The 20,381-nt window shown below is 50.3% G+C and overlaps 1 protein-coding gene across 1 annotated transcript; it reads left to right on the forward strand.

The window, feature by feature from the left end:
- The first annotated feature begins 441 nt into the window (after positions 1-441).
- On the forward strand, positions 442-7,890 carry LOC127032340 (C-type lectin domain family 2 member D-like). The gene is made up of 5 exons (XM_050919555.1): positions 442-559; positions 1,219-1,317; positions 5,529-5,707; positions 6,402-6,505; positions 7,725-7,890. Exons 1-5 carry the CDS (start codon positions 466-468, stop codon positions 7,828-7,830), a joined length of 582 nt encoding a protein of 193 aa, XP_050775512.1. The 5' UTR covers positions 442-465; the 3' UTR covers positions 7,831-7,890.
- The last annotated feature ends 12,491 nt before the right edge of the window (positions 7,891-20,381 follow it).

Here is a 20,381-nt window from a genome sequence, read left to right on the forward strand (position 1 = left end):
CCAGGTTGGGCAGGGATAGTGTCCCCAGTCTCTGTTTGCAAGAAGCTGGGAATGGGCGACGGGGGATGGATCACTTGATGATTCCCTGTTCTGTTCATTCCCTCTGGGGCACCTGGCACTGGCCATTGTGGGAAGATGGGATATTGGTCTAGCTGGACCTTTGGTCTGACCCAGTCTGGCTGTTCTTATCTTATGTAATCATTGTGGCATCAGCTCTGGCAGAACGTTGGACTGCTGGGCAGGGAATGAGAAACCACAAATCACACCCCTAGCCCTGACCTGTCCTGCTTGGTCCATCTTGGCTTTCTGATCAGCTGCAGAGTCTGCAACAGGGAGGAGACCAGGGCCAGGACCTCTGCCCCGGCTCGACTTCGCTGCTGCTGGATCAGACCCAGTCAGACAGAGGAGCCAACCTCAGCCCAGCGCCTGTAACAGCATCTCTAACCTGAGTGTCGCTGAGAGACAATGGGGCCAGCAACTGGGGCTGCTGAGAGCGAAGTGCCGCTGCAGGAGTTGCATGTTGATGGCAAGGGAAACCTGGAGGCTAGCGTGGAGCCAGGTAATGGGGTGTTGCTGCCTGGGACCAGGCTGGAGAGTGACCCTGAGGCTGCCCCACATGGGGCCATGTTCTTAGTGGCAGCAGCCAGTGCCCAGCAACCTCCTGTCCCTGGGCAGCAGGGACTGGATCTCCCCCAGGGGCCCTCAGGGCACCGATCCCTGGCTCACAGCTGCTGTCTGGCGCACACAGCGGTGGCCGTGGGTCTGTGCAGGGGCCTTTTGGGCTGGATGTGTCAGACCCCCTGTGACAGCCCTGGCCTATCTCTGCCTGGTTTGTTCTCCCCCCTTCTGCTGTGTATGGCCAGTGCGAGACCCCAGTGTGAGGGGACAGGTGCACTCAACAGTGTGGACCCAGCCAGCGCTTGGCAGGGGGCACAGGGGGGAAGGTGAATCAGCTTGAGGTCTGCAACCAGAACAAATGGGTCCTTGTCTCTGTGCCCCTGGACTCACCAGGCCGTGTGACAGCCTGGCTGGAGGTGCCGAGGGAGGGCTCTGGGCTGAGGGGAAGGAGGGACTGTTCTGCCAGCCCCAGCCTGCCTGAGCCTCCGGGCTCCTCTCCCAGAGCGTCTGACAGAAGGAGCAATCGACAGAACTGGGCATGTTCTAGGGCAGCTCGAGACGAGTCCTTGTGGCCGGCCTGATGGGGTCTTTGTGTTTCAGAACCTTGTCATAACTGCAAGAAAAGTCAAACTGGTCCAGTTGTGGTTGCACTGATAGTTGTATCATCTGCTTTGATCGCCGTCATCATTGCTCTGGCAGGTGAGTTCCCAGCTTCCACCCTGCTCCCTTCCTCTCCCCTCCTCTCCCCTGCCTCTACGATCTCTGTGAATCCCATTCCCCTGGGACCTACCACCATCACTCTCTCTTCCTGGCCTATCTGGCTTCTGCCCTTGAGACTGAGGATTCCTGGGGGATGTTCTTTCATGACCCTCCTCCTGCTCCCTCCCAGACCGCGGCACCTGGTCAGTCTCTGTGTCCAACGATGTGACTGACATTAGCTCCCCGCGGCTCAGCTCTGAGCACTTTGGGTCCAAGTCACTTTTACCATGTGCCATGAAGCAGTCACTTACCAGGGTGTCCCATGGGACAGGGCGCAGAGCAGCGATGAGCCCTTTGCCTGCTCTGTGTTGCTTTGAGGTTACCAGCCTGGCCTTCCTGCATCTTCAGGTCATGCCTGTGGCTGGGCAGCAGGTGCTGCCGTGTTATTGAAATGAGCCATAGAATTCAGTCTAGACCCCTCCATCAATGCAGTGTTGAAACCCACCAATCACTGATCTTGGCCATGAAGCGTCACTTAGCACCATTCACTCCCCTGGGCTGCACAGCCAGCAGGTGCTAGTGCAGAGGGCGTGTGTTTGCTGTGAACATGAACCCTGCTGTACCTGCCAGTAGTCTGGGGCGGGGGGTGCTGTAAGATGGTCAGTGAGGTGGGATTTAGCTGTGGGCCCCAGGAGGGTTTAGCAGCTGGCAGAGGGGATTGAATCCAGGTCTGTCTGCATTAGGAATAGTCTGTGCCGATGTCATGACATCCGTGCAGTTGAATTGGTGCAGACCCAAAGCAGACGCACTGCACTGGTACACAAAGGAGCTTGCCTGGGTGCAGTTCGCTGCAGGAGTTACCAGAGTGAGCCACACTGCTCCAGCAGGAGCGGCGTCAGGGTTTTTGGCGCCCGTGGCAGGGGTCCTTCCGCGCTTCTGGTCGTTGGCGGCAATTCTGCGGTGGGGGTGTCCTTCCGCGCTCAAGGTGTTTGGGGCACTTCGGCGGCGGGTCCCGGAGTGAGTGAAGGACCCGCCACAGAATTGCCGCTGAAGACCCAGAGCGCGGAAGGACCCCCTGCTGCCGAATTGCTGCCAAGGGTGGCAAAATGCCGCCCCCCCCCCCCAATCCTGGTGCCTTAGGCGACCCCCTAGGTCCCCTAAACAGAAGCGCTGGCCCTGTGCTCTAGTGCATCTCCAGGAGGTGTTTGCCCTGATGGAACTGTGTCACTAGTGCAAATTCCTCTGATGCAGATGGGCCCTGAATCCCGGCTCCCTGTGTAATGGCAGGCTGTTGCAGTGGGCAGCACTGGCTCTCAGTGTAAGGCGGGACCTGTGAGCGTAGGGTTGGTTACACTCCTACAATTGCAGAGAGCTCTGCAGAACACATGGCATCTGACCTGGAGATGGATGGTAGAGACAGCCTGTGCCATCAGCTGTTAGTCACTGACTTCTCTGCTCAGTTCTGTAAGGGAGGGGTGTGGACTACTGTGCACTGCACAGTTAAATCTACAGGGCAAGACATGGCTTGTGAGTGCGATGAGTGCATGCTCTTTCTTTGATGATAGTGGCCTGATTTCCTGACTCTTCCAGACTTAGTGTCCGTTCCTCCCTGAGCGCCAGCCACATGGGAAGGCTTTAGAACCACTTACCCAGTTACTGTGGTGCAAAAAAAGGGTGATATGCTCAAAAATGTCTGGAGGGGTTGGAGTCGGACTCCTCTCAACTAGTCAGGCCTTTCAGATATCTCTTGGGTGTCAATTATGGGTGACCCCACTGCTGTTTTTTCCTAGCACTGAAAAGGTTACACTGTGTGAGGGCTTCCAGCAAGTATCTTTCTTGCTGCTGTATTTGGGGAAAGAAAAGTCTGCAGGTAGGAGGTGAATTGCAGGGCCGTCCTTAGGATTTATGGGGCCCTAGGCAGTATTATTAAACTGGTGCCCCTATGCCGGATGGCAGCCCAAGCTCACAGCCTGGTGGGGGAGGGGGAGGAGGGACTTGACAGCAAAGGATAATGAGATGCCCGGCCTGCCTCATGGTGGCGGAGAGTCACAGTTCCCCGCAGAGACTTCCATGCCCTCTCCCTCATGCAGAATGGACATGAAGAAAGTACCTAATTAAAAGCACTAAAATTTGGGAATAAAAAATGTCAGTCACAGGTTTTTTGATATGCCCTGAAGTTTGTCAGAGATTTATTTGCAAAAACTTCATAGTAAGGGTGAGTCAGCTGTCCTGCTGAATACAACATTACATATAATGGAATACATGATGCAGCTCTTCTCTGTTTTTACATTTTCTTCATCAGTATTTCTAAGTTGAATTTATATTTTAAATGTACTCAAATCTTAAGCCAGCATTCCAGATTACTACATATTTAACTCACTGAAACAAAGACATTCTTTTAAATTAATCAGAGAGGTTTAGTGTGTTCATAACAATGTTCGTTGCTTTTAGAAAAAGGGAACAGTAATTTACTTTGTGTGATCTCCATAACAAGAGACATGGTTATGAAATTTCACCAACTTTAAAAAAATATGTTTCCAAAGATTTTAGGTATAACAAGGATTTTGTCTTACTAAGGTTCTGATTTTGCTGGAGAGTTCTTTTAAAACTAGTTTGTCGGATAGTCAGAAGTAAAGAAAGGGAACTCTTTGTCCAGCTATCTGGAAGGGAAGGACTGTTGTCCCTTTAAGGGATGGACAGAAAGGACAGGAAGACTTGGAAGCACTTTTTTTTTTAACTATAGTAATTAAAATGTGTATTTTAGATAAGGGAGGTCTTTTGAATGATTTATTTAAAAAACTATGTGTGAAGATTCACACATTTAAGGCTAAAGATGATTGTGCATCTAAAACTCTATGCAAGCATTTTTTAGAAATGTGATTTTATAATCTTCACCAGCTCACTAATGAAATATTTTAAAGCAAATTTTAAACTAAGGTCCTGTAGACTGACATGTTCTGTGTAAATATTACATTAATGCACAACTGTTTTTGTCAATAAAGTCATAAACTGACAGTATAAAAATTTATTTGGGCATAAGCTTTCGTGGACATCTGATGAAATGGGTTCTAGTCTACAAAAGCTTATGCCCAAATAATTTGTTAGTCTTTGAGGTGACACAAGGACTCATCCTTGTTTTTGCTGATACAGACTAACAGGACTACCACTCTGAAACCTGTCAGTATATACCTTGGAGTTGGCAAATGCCTGTTAAATGGCTTTATTACCCCTTGAATGTCTCTTTAACAGTTTCAATGTTGTGCTAATAGGTCTGGCAGGCTGGAGGTTTTTTCACTTTTAACTACTAGATTCCCTCCCAAGGAAGACTCACCAGGCTAGAGCAGCCATCTGTGGGAGCCTGCAGGAAGGGTCAGAACAGGGATAGGAAAACAAGCGGGTGGACACTAAGACCCAGTGGTGCCCCAAATTTTCAGGTGCCCTACGCAGCTGCCTATGTTGCCTATGCCTAAGGACGGCCCTGGTGAATTGAGTTACATCATTCCTGGCTGACAAGGTAACTGGTCACTTCCTGTTGCTGCGGTTTCTCATGCCACCTTGTGACTTTCATGTCCCTGTGTGAAAGTTACTGCACATTCTTCTGTTATTCACCTGCTGTTTGTTGCTAGGTTGAACATCCAGCAGTTGATCTTGTGCCTGGGATGAAATGCTCTGAGCTGTGTTAGTCCCTCCCAGGCTAGGAGTGTCCCTGGAATCCTCCCTGCCAGGCAAATTTACTGTGACAAACATCTCCGTTAACCTGCATCTGATTGCAGTGGACAGGCCCAGGCTGGGGATCCCAGTAGGCGTGGCATGTCGGTCAATTGACTGCCTGTTTGGCTGCAGTCACAGTATCAAATACTCCAGCAAGAACCCTGGGGGTAGGAGTCCACCTGCCTTTTTGATTGTGTGCGTGTTTTTCAGAACTTCCTTTCATTGTTTTACTTTTTGATCTGAGTTAAAATAAGTCAGTTAAGTACTTTTTTTTTTATATTTATTTTTTAAACTAGGCGTAAGTATCTATCTAAAGCTAAATCTCCTGGAGACAATGAACTCTTGTTCTTGTTTGTTATTGTTCTGATAAATTGGTATTTTAAAATATTTGACCGTTTTTTGACACATTTGACTGGTTAATTGAACGATTATTTTTGTACTAGTCAAATGCCCAATTCTACATGCAGCTCTTACCTCACATGTTACTTTCTCATTCTCAGTGCTGGCATCTAAGCTTTCATCAGCTGATCTGTGCCCCCCTGCATGCACAGACGGCTGGATCGAGTACCGAGGGAAATGCTACTATTTCTCCGAGACTGAAGGGAACTGGACCTACGTTCAGAGACTCTGCTCCTCCTTTGGTGCCTCCTTGGCTGGGATTGACAGTGAGCAGGAATTGGTGAGCGACTCTCTAATTGGGATACACTGTCCTTAGCACAGCAGCTGCTGCAGTAGGATGTGGGCTCTGCCCCTGCGGGGCAAGGAGCAGCTCTGACCCCTCTCGTGCTGGGAGGCCAGAGCGAATGGACTTCCAGCCGCTCAATGCTGGGCCCAGGGCCCTGCTGTCTGTGTGTGACCACAGGGATTGCCCATTCTCAGCTGCCCCCTCCCCAAATAAGGAGACAGCCCCTGTCTAAGGCAGGGATGGCTCAGGCATCTTCTGGCGTGCTGGCTGCTGGAGTGGGCCTGAGAACACAGGCAGCGCTCCTGCTTTGGAGATGGGAAAGGAGCAGCCAGCTGAGGATAGGGGGGGATCCTCTCACATTGACCCCTCCCACTTCAGCTTGACTCGCTCCCACCTCCTACCTTGCTGTGGGGAACAGCAGCTGCTCTGTGAGAACAGACCCAGCAGCTTCCCCCAGCCCAGGGGAACTTGGGGTACAGGTGACTGGGAGCACAGGGGCAGGGAGGGTTAATACAGCCTGGGTGATCTTGTGCTTTGCAAGAGGGAAGGGGAAATCCAGTTTCCTTCTGAAAATAAATTGAGCCCCTTCAGTGTGTGACTAGGATTCTCTGCAGTTCAGAGCCCTGAAGAGGGGGGCGGGGAAAGCACCAGAGCTGGGGTTGATCCATGCTGTCCCTCTTTCTTTCAGATGTTCCTGCTGCGCCATAAGGATATCCATGACCACTGGATCGGCCTCTGGAGGGAGCAGGGGCAGCCCTGGAAATGGACCAACAGCACTGAATTCAACAACCTGTGAGTCTGTCTCACCCTCTGTACTAATTCCCTGGGCTTGGGGATTCTGGTGTCTGAGCTGTTTGAGTTCAGCTGGACCCACCATTCAGTGGTAGTAAAACAGCCAGACACAGCCCTAGTCTGTTCGCATACTGCGTGTATTAGAGACCAGTGGGAGCCAGCCACAGCCAGAGGTGCCCTTGCAGTGTGCTGGGATTTCAGCTGGGACACTCGCTGTTCTTCCCCAGCCCTCATCTGAGACACACCATCCCTGTCACTGGAGCTAAAGAATCCACTTCTTTAACTGAAAACCCCTCCTGACTGATAAAGCTCTTACACAGGCCAGCCACTAGAGGAGGATGGAGACCCCCCACTTCTCTGGTCCGGGTTACTTCAGTACTTTGAAAAATCAGGCTGTTATGGCGCTGGGTCAGTGCTCCCCCACGGCCAGTCCCCATTCTGCTGTATTGGACCCAACCTTTGGATCCCCCCTGCTTCCAGCTCCACTGGGCCCGAATAGCTACCAGACACTGTCTCTAGTTCAGGCCTCTGTGGCACACTTCTGGGGTACAGACTCCCTGTCTGGTACCCTCCTTAGGATGTGGGACCCTGCAGTCCAGCTGCTGTAGGACCCCGAACCAGTGCTGAACCCTCCGAAACCTCCTTAGAGGCCATGCTGTCCCAAGAGCTCCACCTGCCACTGCAGAGTAACTCTGGGAGAGTCATGTGATGGTTACAAACAAGGAACTCCTGCTTTCGCAAAGGAACTTCTCAAACACACTCTTTTCCCTCTTCCCAATGGAACGCTCAGGAGTTTTATAGATCAACGGAAGAGGAAACCCTGAATGCAATTTCCTCTTTCAGTGTCATCTTGATTCTGCTCAGAGTGTTTCAAGGAGCAAGTGCCCCCCACTTTCCCTGCTCAGTCATCTGGTTCTGATGAGGGTCTGCCCCTCTTGTTCGAGGACTGGTCCCTTTTGAAAATTAGTCTCTCAAATTCTCTCCGTCCTGATGGGGACTTTCCATTCTCCAGCACCCCCGTGGGCTGCTCAGCATAGAGGGGCACTGACAATCAGTGGTTCTGCAAAGCCCCCACTGTCCTGAGCTCTGCTCTTGAGGGGCTGTGAGAGTAGCTGCTCCGCACTCAGGCCTCCACTGTGGAGAACGGCTCCCCTGGCTGTGACTGGTGTGAAATACCCCGGCTCTGCCTGACTGCAGCTCTCTGGCTTCTGTGTTGCAGGTTTCAGATAAGAGGAGGTGATGACTGCGCGTATCTGAATGACGAGAAAGGGGTCAGCAGCTCACGGTGCTACATGGAAAGACGGTGGATCTGTAGGCAAACCTGAGGTGTATGTGATGGGAAAAGGGACTGCACTGGAAGGGAGCTCAAAATAAGCCTCCTAGAAATGACACTGATACAACTCATTCATACCTACTTGAATGAACCATGTCCCCGTTCATCAGCCTGGCCAACATCTCAAAATCAGGCAGTGGGGCCCTCAAGCAATAAGTGTGTGTCGTTTAAACTGTGGATTCTTTGTATGTGCCTTCTGCTTCTGAACCTTTCAACTCAGGGACACGTTGTCAAGTTTCTTTCTGCAGCTGAGAGGGTGAGATCTTATCAGAAAGATTCTCAGACACACGCTGGGGAAGTAAGGGAAGGGGAGGCCTTGTTAGTTTAGACTCCAGAACAGCGTTTCTAAGGAAAGCAAAACAGAAAGAAAAATGAACATTTCAGCACTGGGCGAAGGGCAGTTTCTTGTGTTTCTGAAGCCTTCTGATTCTGTTTCTGAGCAAGTTGCAGTGTGCGCTGTTTGTAAGAGAAATTAATCAAATTGAAATGTAGTGCAATGTCCGTATAGCACTCATGCAGGGGAAGTTGAACAAAATTAGCACGGTGAATTTCAGAGGCACAAGCTTTTAAGTGATGCAAAAACCAAGCTGAAAAGACAACAGCAGTGGCTCAGCGAGTTTGTTGTTACTATTATCATTATTATTACTGGGATGGATGGATAGGTTTTTTTTGTTTTTTTTTTTGTCTGTGAAAGAAATTTTGGACATATATTGGCAGATATGTTCTTTAATTATTATTTGGACTTCTTTTATGTAAAGTATGTATTTTTAAATTTAGTTCAGAATTGTTGTACAGCCATCTACCTTTTACCAAAAAAGCAAAAGAACAAAAAAGACAAGAATGTGCAAATAACTTGTTTTATGTTCAGGTCCAGTAAAGAATAAGCACAACTGTACCTTATTTCTATTATTGAGTCTGCAAAAAACCCCTGTGTAAATATGCACATGTAAATAATTTATATATTTTTCCTACAGTTAGTTACGTATTGTCAGAGTCACGTTCTGAGGCTGCCAAAATTTTGTGAGAACGCCAGCTCTAGAAAGTGGTATGGTTACACGGAAAACAAAATCATTACTTTCCAGTATTTTTTTCACGCTCACTTTCCGGGGCCCCCACAGCGAGTGAAGGATCCCGCTCCAGGGGCCCTGAAAAAAACTCTCGTGGGGGCCCCTGCAGAGCCTGGGGCAAATTGCCCCACTTGCCCCCCCTCTGGGCGGCCCTGTCTGTGCCCAATATAGTTTTAAGGGGTCCTACCTCCCCTCTCCTGCCATGCCTCTTAAAACCAACTGAGTAACTGAACCTCCTGCTGCCCAGTGGTGAGCACCCCTAGGGAAAACTAGAAGTGGGCACCAAGGCACCACTGGGGTTGGGTTCTGGCGAGCAAGGAAAACAGAGACGTCTTGTGAACCCCCATCCTTGCATCATAGGCTGACACACAGCAGGGAACATGAGGCGGTGCAGGGTGGTAGTTCATATATTTTATTTGCTACAGCTTTCATGGGACTATGGAGGTTGATGCTTCCCTAAACCCTCTGGATACAACTTTCCGATTCCTTTTTCCCCTCCCCATCCACTCAAACACCAAACCCACTTACAAAGTAGCAAACACTGAAAAACCATTGCAGGCAGCTTAGCTCCGTGCAAGCAGCAGGAATGGAACAGAAGGGCAGGAGGGCTCTTGTTCTCCTCGCCCCGGTAGAATGCCTGGTGTGGGTTGTACCTGGGGGCACAGGGGTGGAATGAGCAGAGTACATGTGTTCGTTTGAGCAATTCATAGCAGGCATATGAGGCCCCTTTGGGGGAGCCTTGTCCCTACCTGCCATGGGTCAGCTCTCTGAAACCACCTACCCCTGGCAGTGCAAGCACGATCTTCCAGCCCCCTGCAGGCCTTGCTTGCTCTGTACAGCTTAGCGATAGGCACCCACCAACCCCCAAAGCCTCTGAACATCCCTTGGAGTGCTCAGCCACTTCCACCTGACTCCCTAGCCCCACAGGCGCATCAACAACAGTGTGTAAGATCCAATTCAGGCCAACCACTCTATTTAAAACACAGCACTCAGATATAAATCTACTGTGACAGGTTCGGTCACAGAGACCCCCTTGGGACTGTCACCTGATCTGCTGAGACTAGTCCTGAGCCAGTTTTCTTTGCCAGCTTGTGACTTCAGAACCCTGCCTTGTTGAGCCAGAGATGCTAGCCTGCTGCAACAGACCCAGGTCTGGACCAGGCCCCCAAAGCTGCAGCCTAAACTGAAAACAGCTCAGCATGTACTCCTGTCTCCAGCCACCCAGTTCTCAATGGGATCCAAACCTCAAATAAATCCATTTTACTCTGTATAAAGCTTATACAGGGTAAACTTAAAATTGGTCACCCTCTATAAGACTGATAGAGAGAGATGTGCAGCTGTTTGCTCCCACAGGTATTAATCACTTACTCTGGGTTAATTAATCAACAAAAGTGCTTTTACTGAGTATAAAAAGTAGGATTTAGGTGGTTCCAAGCAATAACCGACAGAACAAAGTAAGTTAACAAGCAAAATAAAACAAAAACATGCACGTCTAAGCCTAATACATTGAGAACCTGAATACAGGTAAATCTCACCTTCAGAGATGTTCCAATAAGCTTCTTTAACTGATGAGATACCTTACTAGTCTGGGCCCAAACATTTCCCCCTGGTACAGACCTTGTTAGTTGCAGCTCAGGTGGTAACTCGGGGATTCCTCAGGACTGGCAGCCTCCTTTGTTCTGTTCCACCCCCTTTTATAGCTTTGGCACAAGGCAAGAGTCCTTCGTCTCTCTGGGTCCCCACCCCTCTTTCCAAATGGAAAAGCACCAGGTTTAAGGTGGATTCCAGTACCAGGTGACATGGTCACATGTCCTGTGAGCCCCCCTCCATTCTTTCAGGACTGGCCCGCATGTATGCAGTGGAGGCTTGCAGGTAAACAGGGCCATCTACAGTCAGTTGTCCTAGTTGATGGGAGCCACCAAGATTCCAAGCCACCATTAATGGCCCACACTTGCATAATTACAACAGGACTTCAGAGTTTGACTTCATATTTCTAGCTTCAGATACAAGAGTGATACATTTATACAAATAGGATGACCACACTCAGTAGACTAGAAGCTTTTTAATGATACCTTACAAGAGACCTTTCGCATAAAACATATTTCAGTTGCATTGTATTCACACTCGTAAACATATTTGCATAAACATATGGAATGCAACATCACATCTATATCTACAGAAAACAAGAATGAGTTTATCATCAAAGAACAGAGATGCAAGTGAGAGTGAAAAAAATACTGGAAAGTAATGATTTTGTTTTCCCTGTAACCATACCACTTTCTGGAGCTGGCGTTCTCACAAAATTTTGGCAGCCTCAGAACGTGACTCTGACAATACTTAACTAACTGTAGGAAAAATAAATAAATAATTTACATGTGCATATTTACGTAGGGGTTTTTTGCAGACTCAATAATAGATATAAGGTAGAGTTGTGCTTATTCTTTACTGGACCTGAACACAAAACAAGTTATTTGCACATTCTTGTCTTTTTTTTGTTCTTTTGCTTTTTTGGTAAAAGGTGGATGGCTGTACAACAATTCTGAACTAAATTTAAAAAATAAATACTTTACATAAAAGAAGTCCAAATAATAATTAAAGAACATATCTGCCAATATGTCCAAAATTTCTTTCACAGACAAAAAAAACCAAAAAAACCTATCCATCCATCCTAGTAATAATAATGATAATAGTAACAACAAACTTGCTGAGCTGCTGCTGTTGTCTTTTCAGCTTGGTTTTTGCATCACTTAAGAGCTTGCGCCTCTGAAATTCACCGTGGTAATTTTGTTCAGCTTCCCCTGCATGAGTGCTATACGGACGTTGCACTACATTTCAATTTGATTAATTTCTCTTACAAACAGCGCACACTGCAACTTGCTCAGAAACAGAATCAGAAGGCTTCAGAAACACAAGAAACTGCCCTTCCCCCAGTGCTGAAATGTTATTTTTTCTTTCTCTGTTTTTGCTTTTCTTAGAAACACTGTTCTGGAGTCTAAACTAACAAGGCCTCCCCTTCCGTTACTTCCCCAGCGTGTGTCTGAGAATCCTTCTCATAAGATCTCGCCCGCTCAGCTGCAGAAAGAAGCTTGACAATGTGTCCCTGAGTTTAAAGGTTCAGAAGCAGAAGGCACATACAAAGAATCCACAGTTTAAACGACACACAGTGAGCCAGGGATCGGTGCCCTGAGAGCCCCTGGGAGAGATCCAGTCCCTGCTGCCCTGTCATAAACAGATAGTTAAGGGTTAATAGAACAGGAGTACTTCATGTGTCTTTTGCCTGTAAAGGGTTATCAAGCTCAGTGAGCCTGGCTGTCACTTGACCAGAAGACCAGTCAGGGGACAAGATACTTTCAAATCTTGCTGGAGGGAAGTCTGTGTGTGTGCTGTTAGTTTTTGGTTGTTGTTCACTCTGGGGGCTCAGAGGGACCAGATGTGCAACCAGGGTTCTCTCCAATCTCAGATACAGGCTCTTATATGTTCAGAATAGTGAGTACTAGGTAGATAACGCGAATTAGGCTTATTTTTGTTTTCTTTATTTGCAAGTGTGTATTTTCCTGGAAGGATTATCTCTCTGTTTTGCTGTAACTTGTATTTGTGCTGGGGAGGAGGATTCTCTCTAGTGTCTATAAGCTGAAAGCCCTGTAAACATTTTCCATCTGGATTTTACAGAGATAATTCTTAGTTTTTTCTTTCTTTCATTAAAAGCTTTTCTTTTTTAAGAACCTGATTCTGTTTTTTTTTATTCTTGTGTGAGACCCCAGGGGACAGGGTCTGGAGTCACCAGGGAATTGGTGGGAGAAAGGCGAGAAGAGGGGGAGGAAAAGCCTGATTTCTCTGTATTAGGATCACTGTCTCTCTCTCAGGGAGAGTCTGGGAGGGAGAGAGGAGGGGGAAAGGTGAATTTCCTGTTTTAAGATTCAAGGAGTTGATTAACAGCAATCTCCTAGTGTACCCAGGGAGGGGAGGATCTGGGAGGAAGAAAGGAGGAGGGGAATGGTTTATTTCCCTTTGTTGTGAGACCCAAGGGGTTTTGGGTCCCCAAGGAAGGTTTTGGGGGCCAGAAGTGTCCCAAAACACTATTTTTGGGTGGTGGCAGCTCTACCATTTCTAAGCTAATAATTAAGTGTTAGAGGGGTTTATGCAGGTACCCCATCTTTTGGACGCTAAGGTTCAGAGTGGGGGTTCATACCTTGACATGCCCACAGACTGGAGGTTGCTGGGCACTGGCTGCTGCCACTGAGAACATGGCCCCATGTGGGGCAGCCTCCGGGTCACTCTCCAGCCTGGTCCCAGGCAGCAACATCCCATTACCTGGCTCGACGGCAGCCTCCAGGTTTCCATTCCCATCAGCACACAACTCCTGCAGCGGCACTTCACTCTCAGCAGCCCCAGTTGGTAGCCCCATTGTCCTCAGCGACACTTAGGCTAGAGACACTGTTACAGGCGCTGGACTGAGGTTGGCTCCTCTGTTTGACTGGGTCTGACCCAGCAGCAGCCAAGCTGAACCGGGGCGGAGGTCCTGGCCCTGGTCTCCTCCCTGCTCCGGACTCTGCAGCTGATTAGAAAGCGAAGATGGACGGAGCAGGACAGGTCAGGGATGGGGGTGTGATTTGTGGTTTCTCATTCCCTGCCCAGCAGCCCAACGTTCTGCCAGAGCTGATGCCACAATGATTACATAAGATAAGAACGGCCAGACTGCATCAGACCAAAGGTCCAGCTAGCCCAATATCCCATCTTCCAACAGTGGCCAGTGCCAGGTGCCCCAGAGGGAATGAGCAGAACAGGGAATCATCAAGTGATCCATCCCCTGTCACCCATTCCCAGCTTCTCGCAAACAGAGACTGGGGACACCATCCCTGCCCAACCTGGCTAATAGCCATTGATGGACCTGTACTCCATGAATTCATCTAGTTCCTTTTTTAAACGCTGTTATAGTCTTGGCCTTCACAACATCCTCTGGCAAGGAGTTCCACAGGTTGACTGGGCATTGTGTGAAGAAATACTTTTTTGTTTGTTTGAAACCTGCCTATTAATTTTATTGGGTGACCCCTGGTTCTTATGTTATGAGAAGGAGTAAACATTTCCTTATTTACTTTCACCACACCAATCATGATTTTTATAGACCTCTATCATATCCCCCATTAGTTGTCTCTTCTCCAAGCTGAAGAGTCACAATCTTATTCATCTCTCCTCATAGGGAAGGCATTCCAGACCTCTAATAATATTTGTTGCCCTTTTTTGAATTTTTTAGAATTCTAATAGTTTTTTTTGAGATGGGGCAAACACATCTGCACACAGAATTCAAGGTGTGGGCGTACCATGGATTTATATAGAGGCAATATGATATTTTCTGTCTTATTATCTATCCCTTTAACGATTCCCAACATTGTGTTTGCTTTTTTGATTGCACATTGAGTGGATGTTTTCAGAGAACTATCCACAACCATAAACCCCATTGGGCCCTCCAACCCCAAAGGGCTTCAGAGATCTGATCTGCTGTGCAACCCACTCATCAGAATCTAACCCCCTCATGACAAAGTTGGAATTTTCTGTAATTGTTATGAATCCTGTGTCTACTTCAGTTTCCCTCTGTGATCAGACCTATTACCCAGTGGAGGGAAAGGGGAAAAGTCTTCTCTTGAGGGCACTACAGCACATAAGGTGTGGGTGTCATCTTGACATCTGGGCTGTAGCAAACAGGGTCATTAAGGAATTGGTTGAAACGACCCAGATCAACAAAGGGCCCAAAGAGACAATGGAAAAACCCCACTGACCAAAACCCTAACACCTAAAAACCAAGGACTACAAGGAGGTTTTCCTCTCACCTCTCAGCAGGGAACCTGAGTGCAGACCAGCTTGAGGACAAAAGGATTGAGACCTGATCAGCAGAGGAGAAAGTGTGAGCTCCTGGAGGAAGCTGGCTGCTCTCTCCCACCACTCACAAAGGAGTCAGAGCCTGAGATGGAACCTACTATAGTCTGACCACTGGTTTACTCTGGTCCCACCTTTCTGTGGCTCTGCTAAGCTAAGGACTTCGCTGTGTGCCAGATGAATGACAAATCCAGCTGTTTTGAAAACGCTGCTTTAGTCACTGCAAACACTGGCTGGGGCACTGGTCCCTGAAGCCAGTAAAAGTCTCTGAGCAGGAGCCTATGTCAGTGTGAACCAGAAGGGCTGGAGCCCAGGGGCTCAGGCTAGGAGGCAGTGAGGCCCACTCTGAAGGGCACCCTCCAAGAGCCTGGGTAAAAGCTGGGGTGCAGCTCTCATCCTGTGGATTTGTGACACCACCTCTCCCGAGCAGGGCCATCCCTAGGCATACACAGCATACAGCAGCTGAGTGGGGCACCAAATTGCCCCAAATTTCATGGTGCCCATGGCAGCTGCGTGCTGCATACGCAGCAGCACCAGCCCTGACGACCAGCCCTATCCCCTGGCCACATCCCACCCCCCATGGCTGCGCCCACTGCAGGGGTTAGGGCTGTCCCTGCGGAGCCACCGGGCAACTCCTTCTACCCCATCTCTTACCCTGACCCTCTGCTCTGCCCCCATTCCACCTCTTCCATCAGCGACCCCACACTCACCGGCAGCAGCGCGAAGTGGAGCAACTCGGCCCCAGCCCACTACACTTCGCCAGGCCCAGCGGCAGAACGAGGAAGGAGAGCGACTGGGGAGCCCAATGGTGTTAGCGGCTGCTGCAGCCAGAGGCGGCTTTAGGCATTTTGCCCCCCCAAGCACGACAGGCAGGCTGCGGACCTCCCACAGGTGCACCTGCGGGAAGTCCGCTGAAGCCGCGGGACCAGGGGACCATCCACAGGCAAGCCACCGAACGCAACCTGCCTGCTGCCCTGGCAGCAACAGGCAGAGTGCCCTGTGGCTTGACTCCCCAAGCGGTGGTGCCTGGAGCCACCTCCGGCTGTTGGGACAGCAGTTCAGAGGGGGCATTAGGACGCTTTTGCCCATCAGTTCAAAGGCAAAGAAACAGAGTCTGCCCTGGGCAGCCAGGGAACAATGGGGACGGGTTTTCTCAGTACAGAGAAACATCATTTTCCCTCCCACCCCCAAACCATCCGCTCCCGTGATTTGTTCCCCGGGGAGCGGAGTTCTTGTCTCCGGAGGCAACTCCCCTACCCCATCAGCGCACAGCTCCTTCCCCAGTAGACCCCGCCCGCCCCCTCCCCAATAGACCCCAGTTCCCCAGTGTGATCGATGCACCCACCCCTCTCTCCCCCCCGAGCTCCCTGCTCGCACCCCTCCTCACCTGCTGGCGGAGACTCCCAGCCCCCGATTGCTCCGCGGGCAGCCGGAGCCCGGAGCCCGGCTCGCAGCTCACCCAGCCTCGTGTTCCCCAGAGCCAGAGCCCCCCGGGGAGCGGGCTAGGAGCGAACTCGGCTGGGGGCAGAGGGAGCAGCGAGGGGACGGGCTGCCCCACCGGGAGCGACTCGGGGAGAGGGTCCCGGTGCGGCAGCCCCGCTCAGCGGAGCAAGTCAGCAACCACCAAAGCGAAATGCCGGCGGGGGCATTTCCATAATGCAGAGCAAAAAAACAGGTTTGCCAAAAATCCACTTTTTCAGTAAACACAATAAATAACTGTTTTGGAGTAAACATTAGAACAAAAATGAAGAAAAGTGGGTTTGTTTCAAACACGTTGAAATGAAAACAACTTTGCGCTTTTGCATGAAAATAGCTTTTTGTATTTTGACCAGCTCTACTTGCGACCAAACTGTTAAAAGAGTCTTCGTTGTTTTAAAATATATATCCGAGCAGGGTCATTAAAACCTGGCACTGCGATCCGAATGCACTGTGACTTGTACCTGTGTGCAATATTGTTCCATATGAGACGTTTCTAGTCTTCTGATGATTTATGACCCTGGAAAGCAAGGGATTGTGATGTAGAAAACCCAGGCTTTTGAACCAGATGCTTTTAAGACAATGCATTTTTTTATTTCGAGGTATAAAAATACAATTTTATTGTCATCTATTTATTCAGTTCTGTCCTTTGCCCACCTGTCTCTCCATCATCTGCTTGGGCTTTGCTGCTTAACTCATACAATTACACTCACCTCTCCTTTCTCTGTAGCACAGTTCCTAGTCCAGTCCCATTACTCCCTGTTGGAAATGAGAGAGACAAGCGCTGGCAACCAGAACAGCCTGGGTGCAGCTAAATAGACCAAAATGTTGCTAAAAAACACCCTGGTTCCAGAAAGAGATTGACCCAGTAACTTTGGGCTCCTGATGCAATATTAGCTGGCAACCCTCCTCAGGCCAGAGAATTTTAGTCTAATTTCTGCACCAAGCCCATCTGCCCGTTGGGCTTTCAGCCAATCTGTTCATTCAGTCTGTGAGCCACGGCCTCAGCCTCTCCCCAGCTCATTTACTGCATCCAAAGAACTGTGCCAAAGCAACATGGAGGCTGCTAGTTGAGCACCCAGAAGTTAGGAACGAGCAGAACTCAGGCTGCATGAAGCAGCCAGGACAGGGGAAGCCCTGGGCTGAAGAAGGCTCAGTTGCCGTACAGGGATGGTGCATGCTCTCGTGCAGGAGCTGTGAGGGGATGGCGCACGCCTAGCACAGATGAAATCTTTGGAGAGTTGAGTTCAGCAGCTGAATCTTCACTGAATATGTGTGAACTGATGTTTTCAGAGGCTTATAATTTGGTTAAATTTGGGCCGATTTTCATGGGGATGGATAGGGGCACATGTCTGCCATCAGGGCAACCCCTGGCCAAATATCAAGAAAGCATGGAGATGCCAGAGGTTTTCATCAAAAAGCTTGGAAGAAGCTTTATTTTTTAACCTGGGCAAAGAAGGATGTTTTCTCTAATGTCCTGCTTGTAAGCGGCTCACCTGTTTAAGTGAAACTTACAAAAAACATCCTCAGGCAGGTATCTGGCAACGGAAATTTCATACTGAATGGTTAAAATCTGGGAAAATTATAAGCACTGAAAACAGGGTGTTGTAACAGAAAGCGTTGGGAGACTTGAGCTACAGGTATCACTGCCTACAACATAGTGGTAGCACCCAGAGGCCCCAGCTGAGATCAGGGCCCTGTTGCGCCGGGCGCTGCACAGACACACAGGGAGAGACAGTCCCTGTCCCAGCTGACATCAGGGCCCTGTTGCGCTGGGTGCTGCATAGACACACAGGGAGAGACAGTCCCTGCCCCAGCTGAGATCAGGGCCCCGTTGCGCCGGGCGCTGCACAGACACACAGGGAGAGACAGTCCCTGCCCCAGCTGAGATCACAATCTAAACAGACAAGACACGCAAGGAGTGGGAGGGGAAACCAAAGCACAGAGCAGGGCAGTGACTTGCTCACAGTCACCTAGAAGGGCAGTGGTAGAGCCAGGACTAGACCCCAGTTCGCCCATATCCCAGTCCAGTGCCTTAACCACTGCACCATGCTGCCTCCCCGAAAGCCATGGAGAGAAGGGGCACATTTGGGGTTCCCACAGGGCTGACAGAGCAGGGAGGATGGGCAAGTTTGCACCTGCGTGTAGTTGTAATCACAGCCTCCGAGGGGCCAGCAGCCTCACTCGTGACCATAGCCTTTTTCCTTTGCTTTCCGGGAGACGAGCCGGGGAGAGACATGCCTCTGGGTCATGCTGTCTTCACTGTGGGGTTTAAGGACCCTGCTCGGGGTCAAGGCATCGTTACCCTCACTTCTGTGCTGCCTTCAGAGCTGGGCGAAGGGAGAGCAGTGGCTGCTGGCCAGGTGCCTAGCTCTGAAGGCTGCGTTGCCCCCAGCAGCAGCACAGAAGTAAGGGTGGCAAAACAGTGAGCCCCACACAATAGCTATGTGACCCCCTTTTGGGTCAGGACCCCAAGTCTGACACATGCTGTGGACTGCTGTGTACCTTTACCCTACAGTGTAGGGTACCTTTTACAGTATACAGTAAAAGCACACAGAGACCAGATTTCACAGTCCCTGACGCTTTTTCCACGGCAGTAAATTTGGTAGGGCCCCAGTCCTCCCATTTAAATACTGGTACTTTCTTGGTCTTCTGGCACTTCCCCAGTGCTCCAGCCTAGAATCACACTGCAGGCAGGGCTCCTGATGAGAGACATACTCAAGATGAAACTAAAATGAAAACACTTCACAGTTTGCTCCCTCCCAGCTCTGGGAAACCTACAAACTCAGGGAGCATCTGAGAGCAGGGGAGCTACAAGGTACGCTGGTTTGTAACCTTCCCCAGAGCAGCTGCTCCTGCTGCAGTACCTGAGACTCCAGGGGTTATTCTGAAAGAAACTCACCTGATCCCTGACTGGCTCAGGGATGGGACCCACCAGTGGCCACCCGACCCAAACATCATCTGCTGGAATGAGCTGGTCTCTGAGCTGAACCTGAAGGGGCAGAGCAGAGAGATCCTCTAAAGAATCAATAGGATACAGAGCCAGGACTTGGCTCAGTGTTTCAGTTACCTTGACTAGAGGTGACTGAATACTAATGATACTTATCTGATGGGCCAGTGCTCAGGGAGAGTTCGTCCAGATGCCCCAGGAACCTTCCTGCGAAGGAAGTAACAGAATGTTACTAAACAAAACCGTTCACAAAGTCTGTTGAAAGGAGACGTCCGGGGTGTTTCCGGGTGTACCTAGTAGGGATGAAGGAAACTTGAGCACTAAGGTCCAGATCTGCAAATGGACTTAGGCACCTGAAGTCCAGATTTAGGCACAACTGTGATCCCATGGGCCGAGCCAAGCAGGGAACCTGCCCAAACCTGCTCGGGAGCTGCGCTCTGACTCACCAGCCGCCACCACCTCGCTCACAGAGCTGCCAAGCTGTGATATGAGCGATGTGACATGAGTCATAAGTTACTGGCTAGAGGTCGCACGATGAACGGCTTGCGGCGGCGCCGCTCGTTGAGCCGTTACGGGTCGTGTGCCGCTCATTGTGCTGTTACGGGCCGTGCGCGATGAACGACGTGCGGCGCTGCTCGTTGCGCCGTTACGGGCCGTGCGTCGCTAATTGCGCTGTTACGGGCCGTGCGCAATGAACGGCGTGCAGCGCCGCTCGTTGTGCCGTTACGGGCTGTGCGCGATGAACAGCGTGCGGCGCCGCTCGTTGCGCCGTTACGACCTGTGCGCGATGAATGGCTTGGGGTGACGCTCGTGGCCCCGTTACGGGCCGTGCGCGATGAAGGGCTTGGGGCGACGCTCGTGGCCCCGTTACGGGCCGTGCGCGATGAAGGGCTTGGGGCGACGCTCGTTGCGCCGTTACGGGCCATGTGCGCGACGAAGGGCTTGGAGCACCACTCGTTGCCCCGTTACGGGCCATGTGCAGAGCAATGGCTTGCGGCGCCGCTCGTTGCCCTGTTACGGACCGTGTACAGAGCAAGGGCTTGGGGCGCTGCTCGTTGCGCCGTTACGGGCCATGCGCGACGAAGGGCTTGGGGCGCTGCTCGCTGCGCCGTTACAGGCCGTGGACGACGAAGGGATTGGGGCGCCGCTCGTTGCGCCGTTACGGACCGTGTACAGAAC

This window comes from Gopherus flavomarginatus, chromosome 12 (genome assembly GCF_025201925.1).
Source record: "Gopherus flavomarginatus isolate rGopFla2 chromosome 12, rGopFla2.mat.asm, whole genome shotgun sequence".
Lineage (NCBI taxonomy): Eukaryota > Metazoa > Chordata > Testudines > Testudinidae > Gopherus > Gopherus flavomarginatus.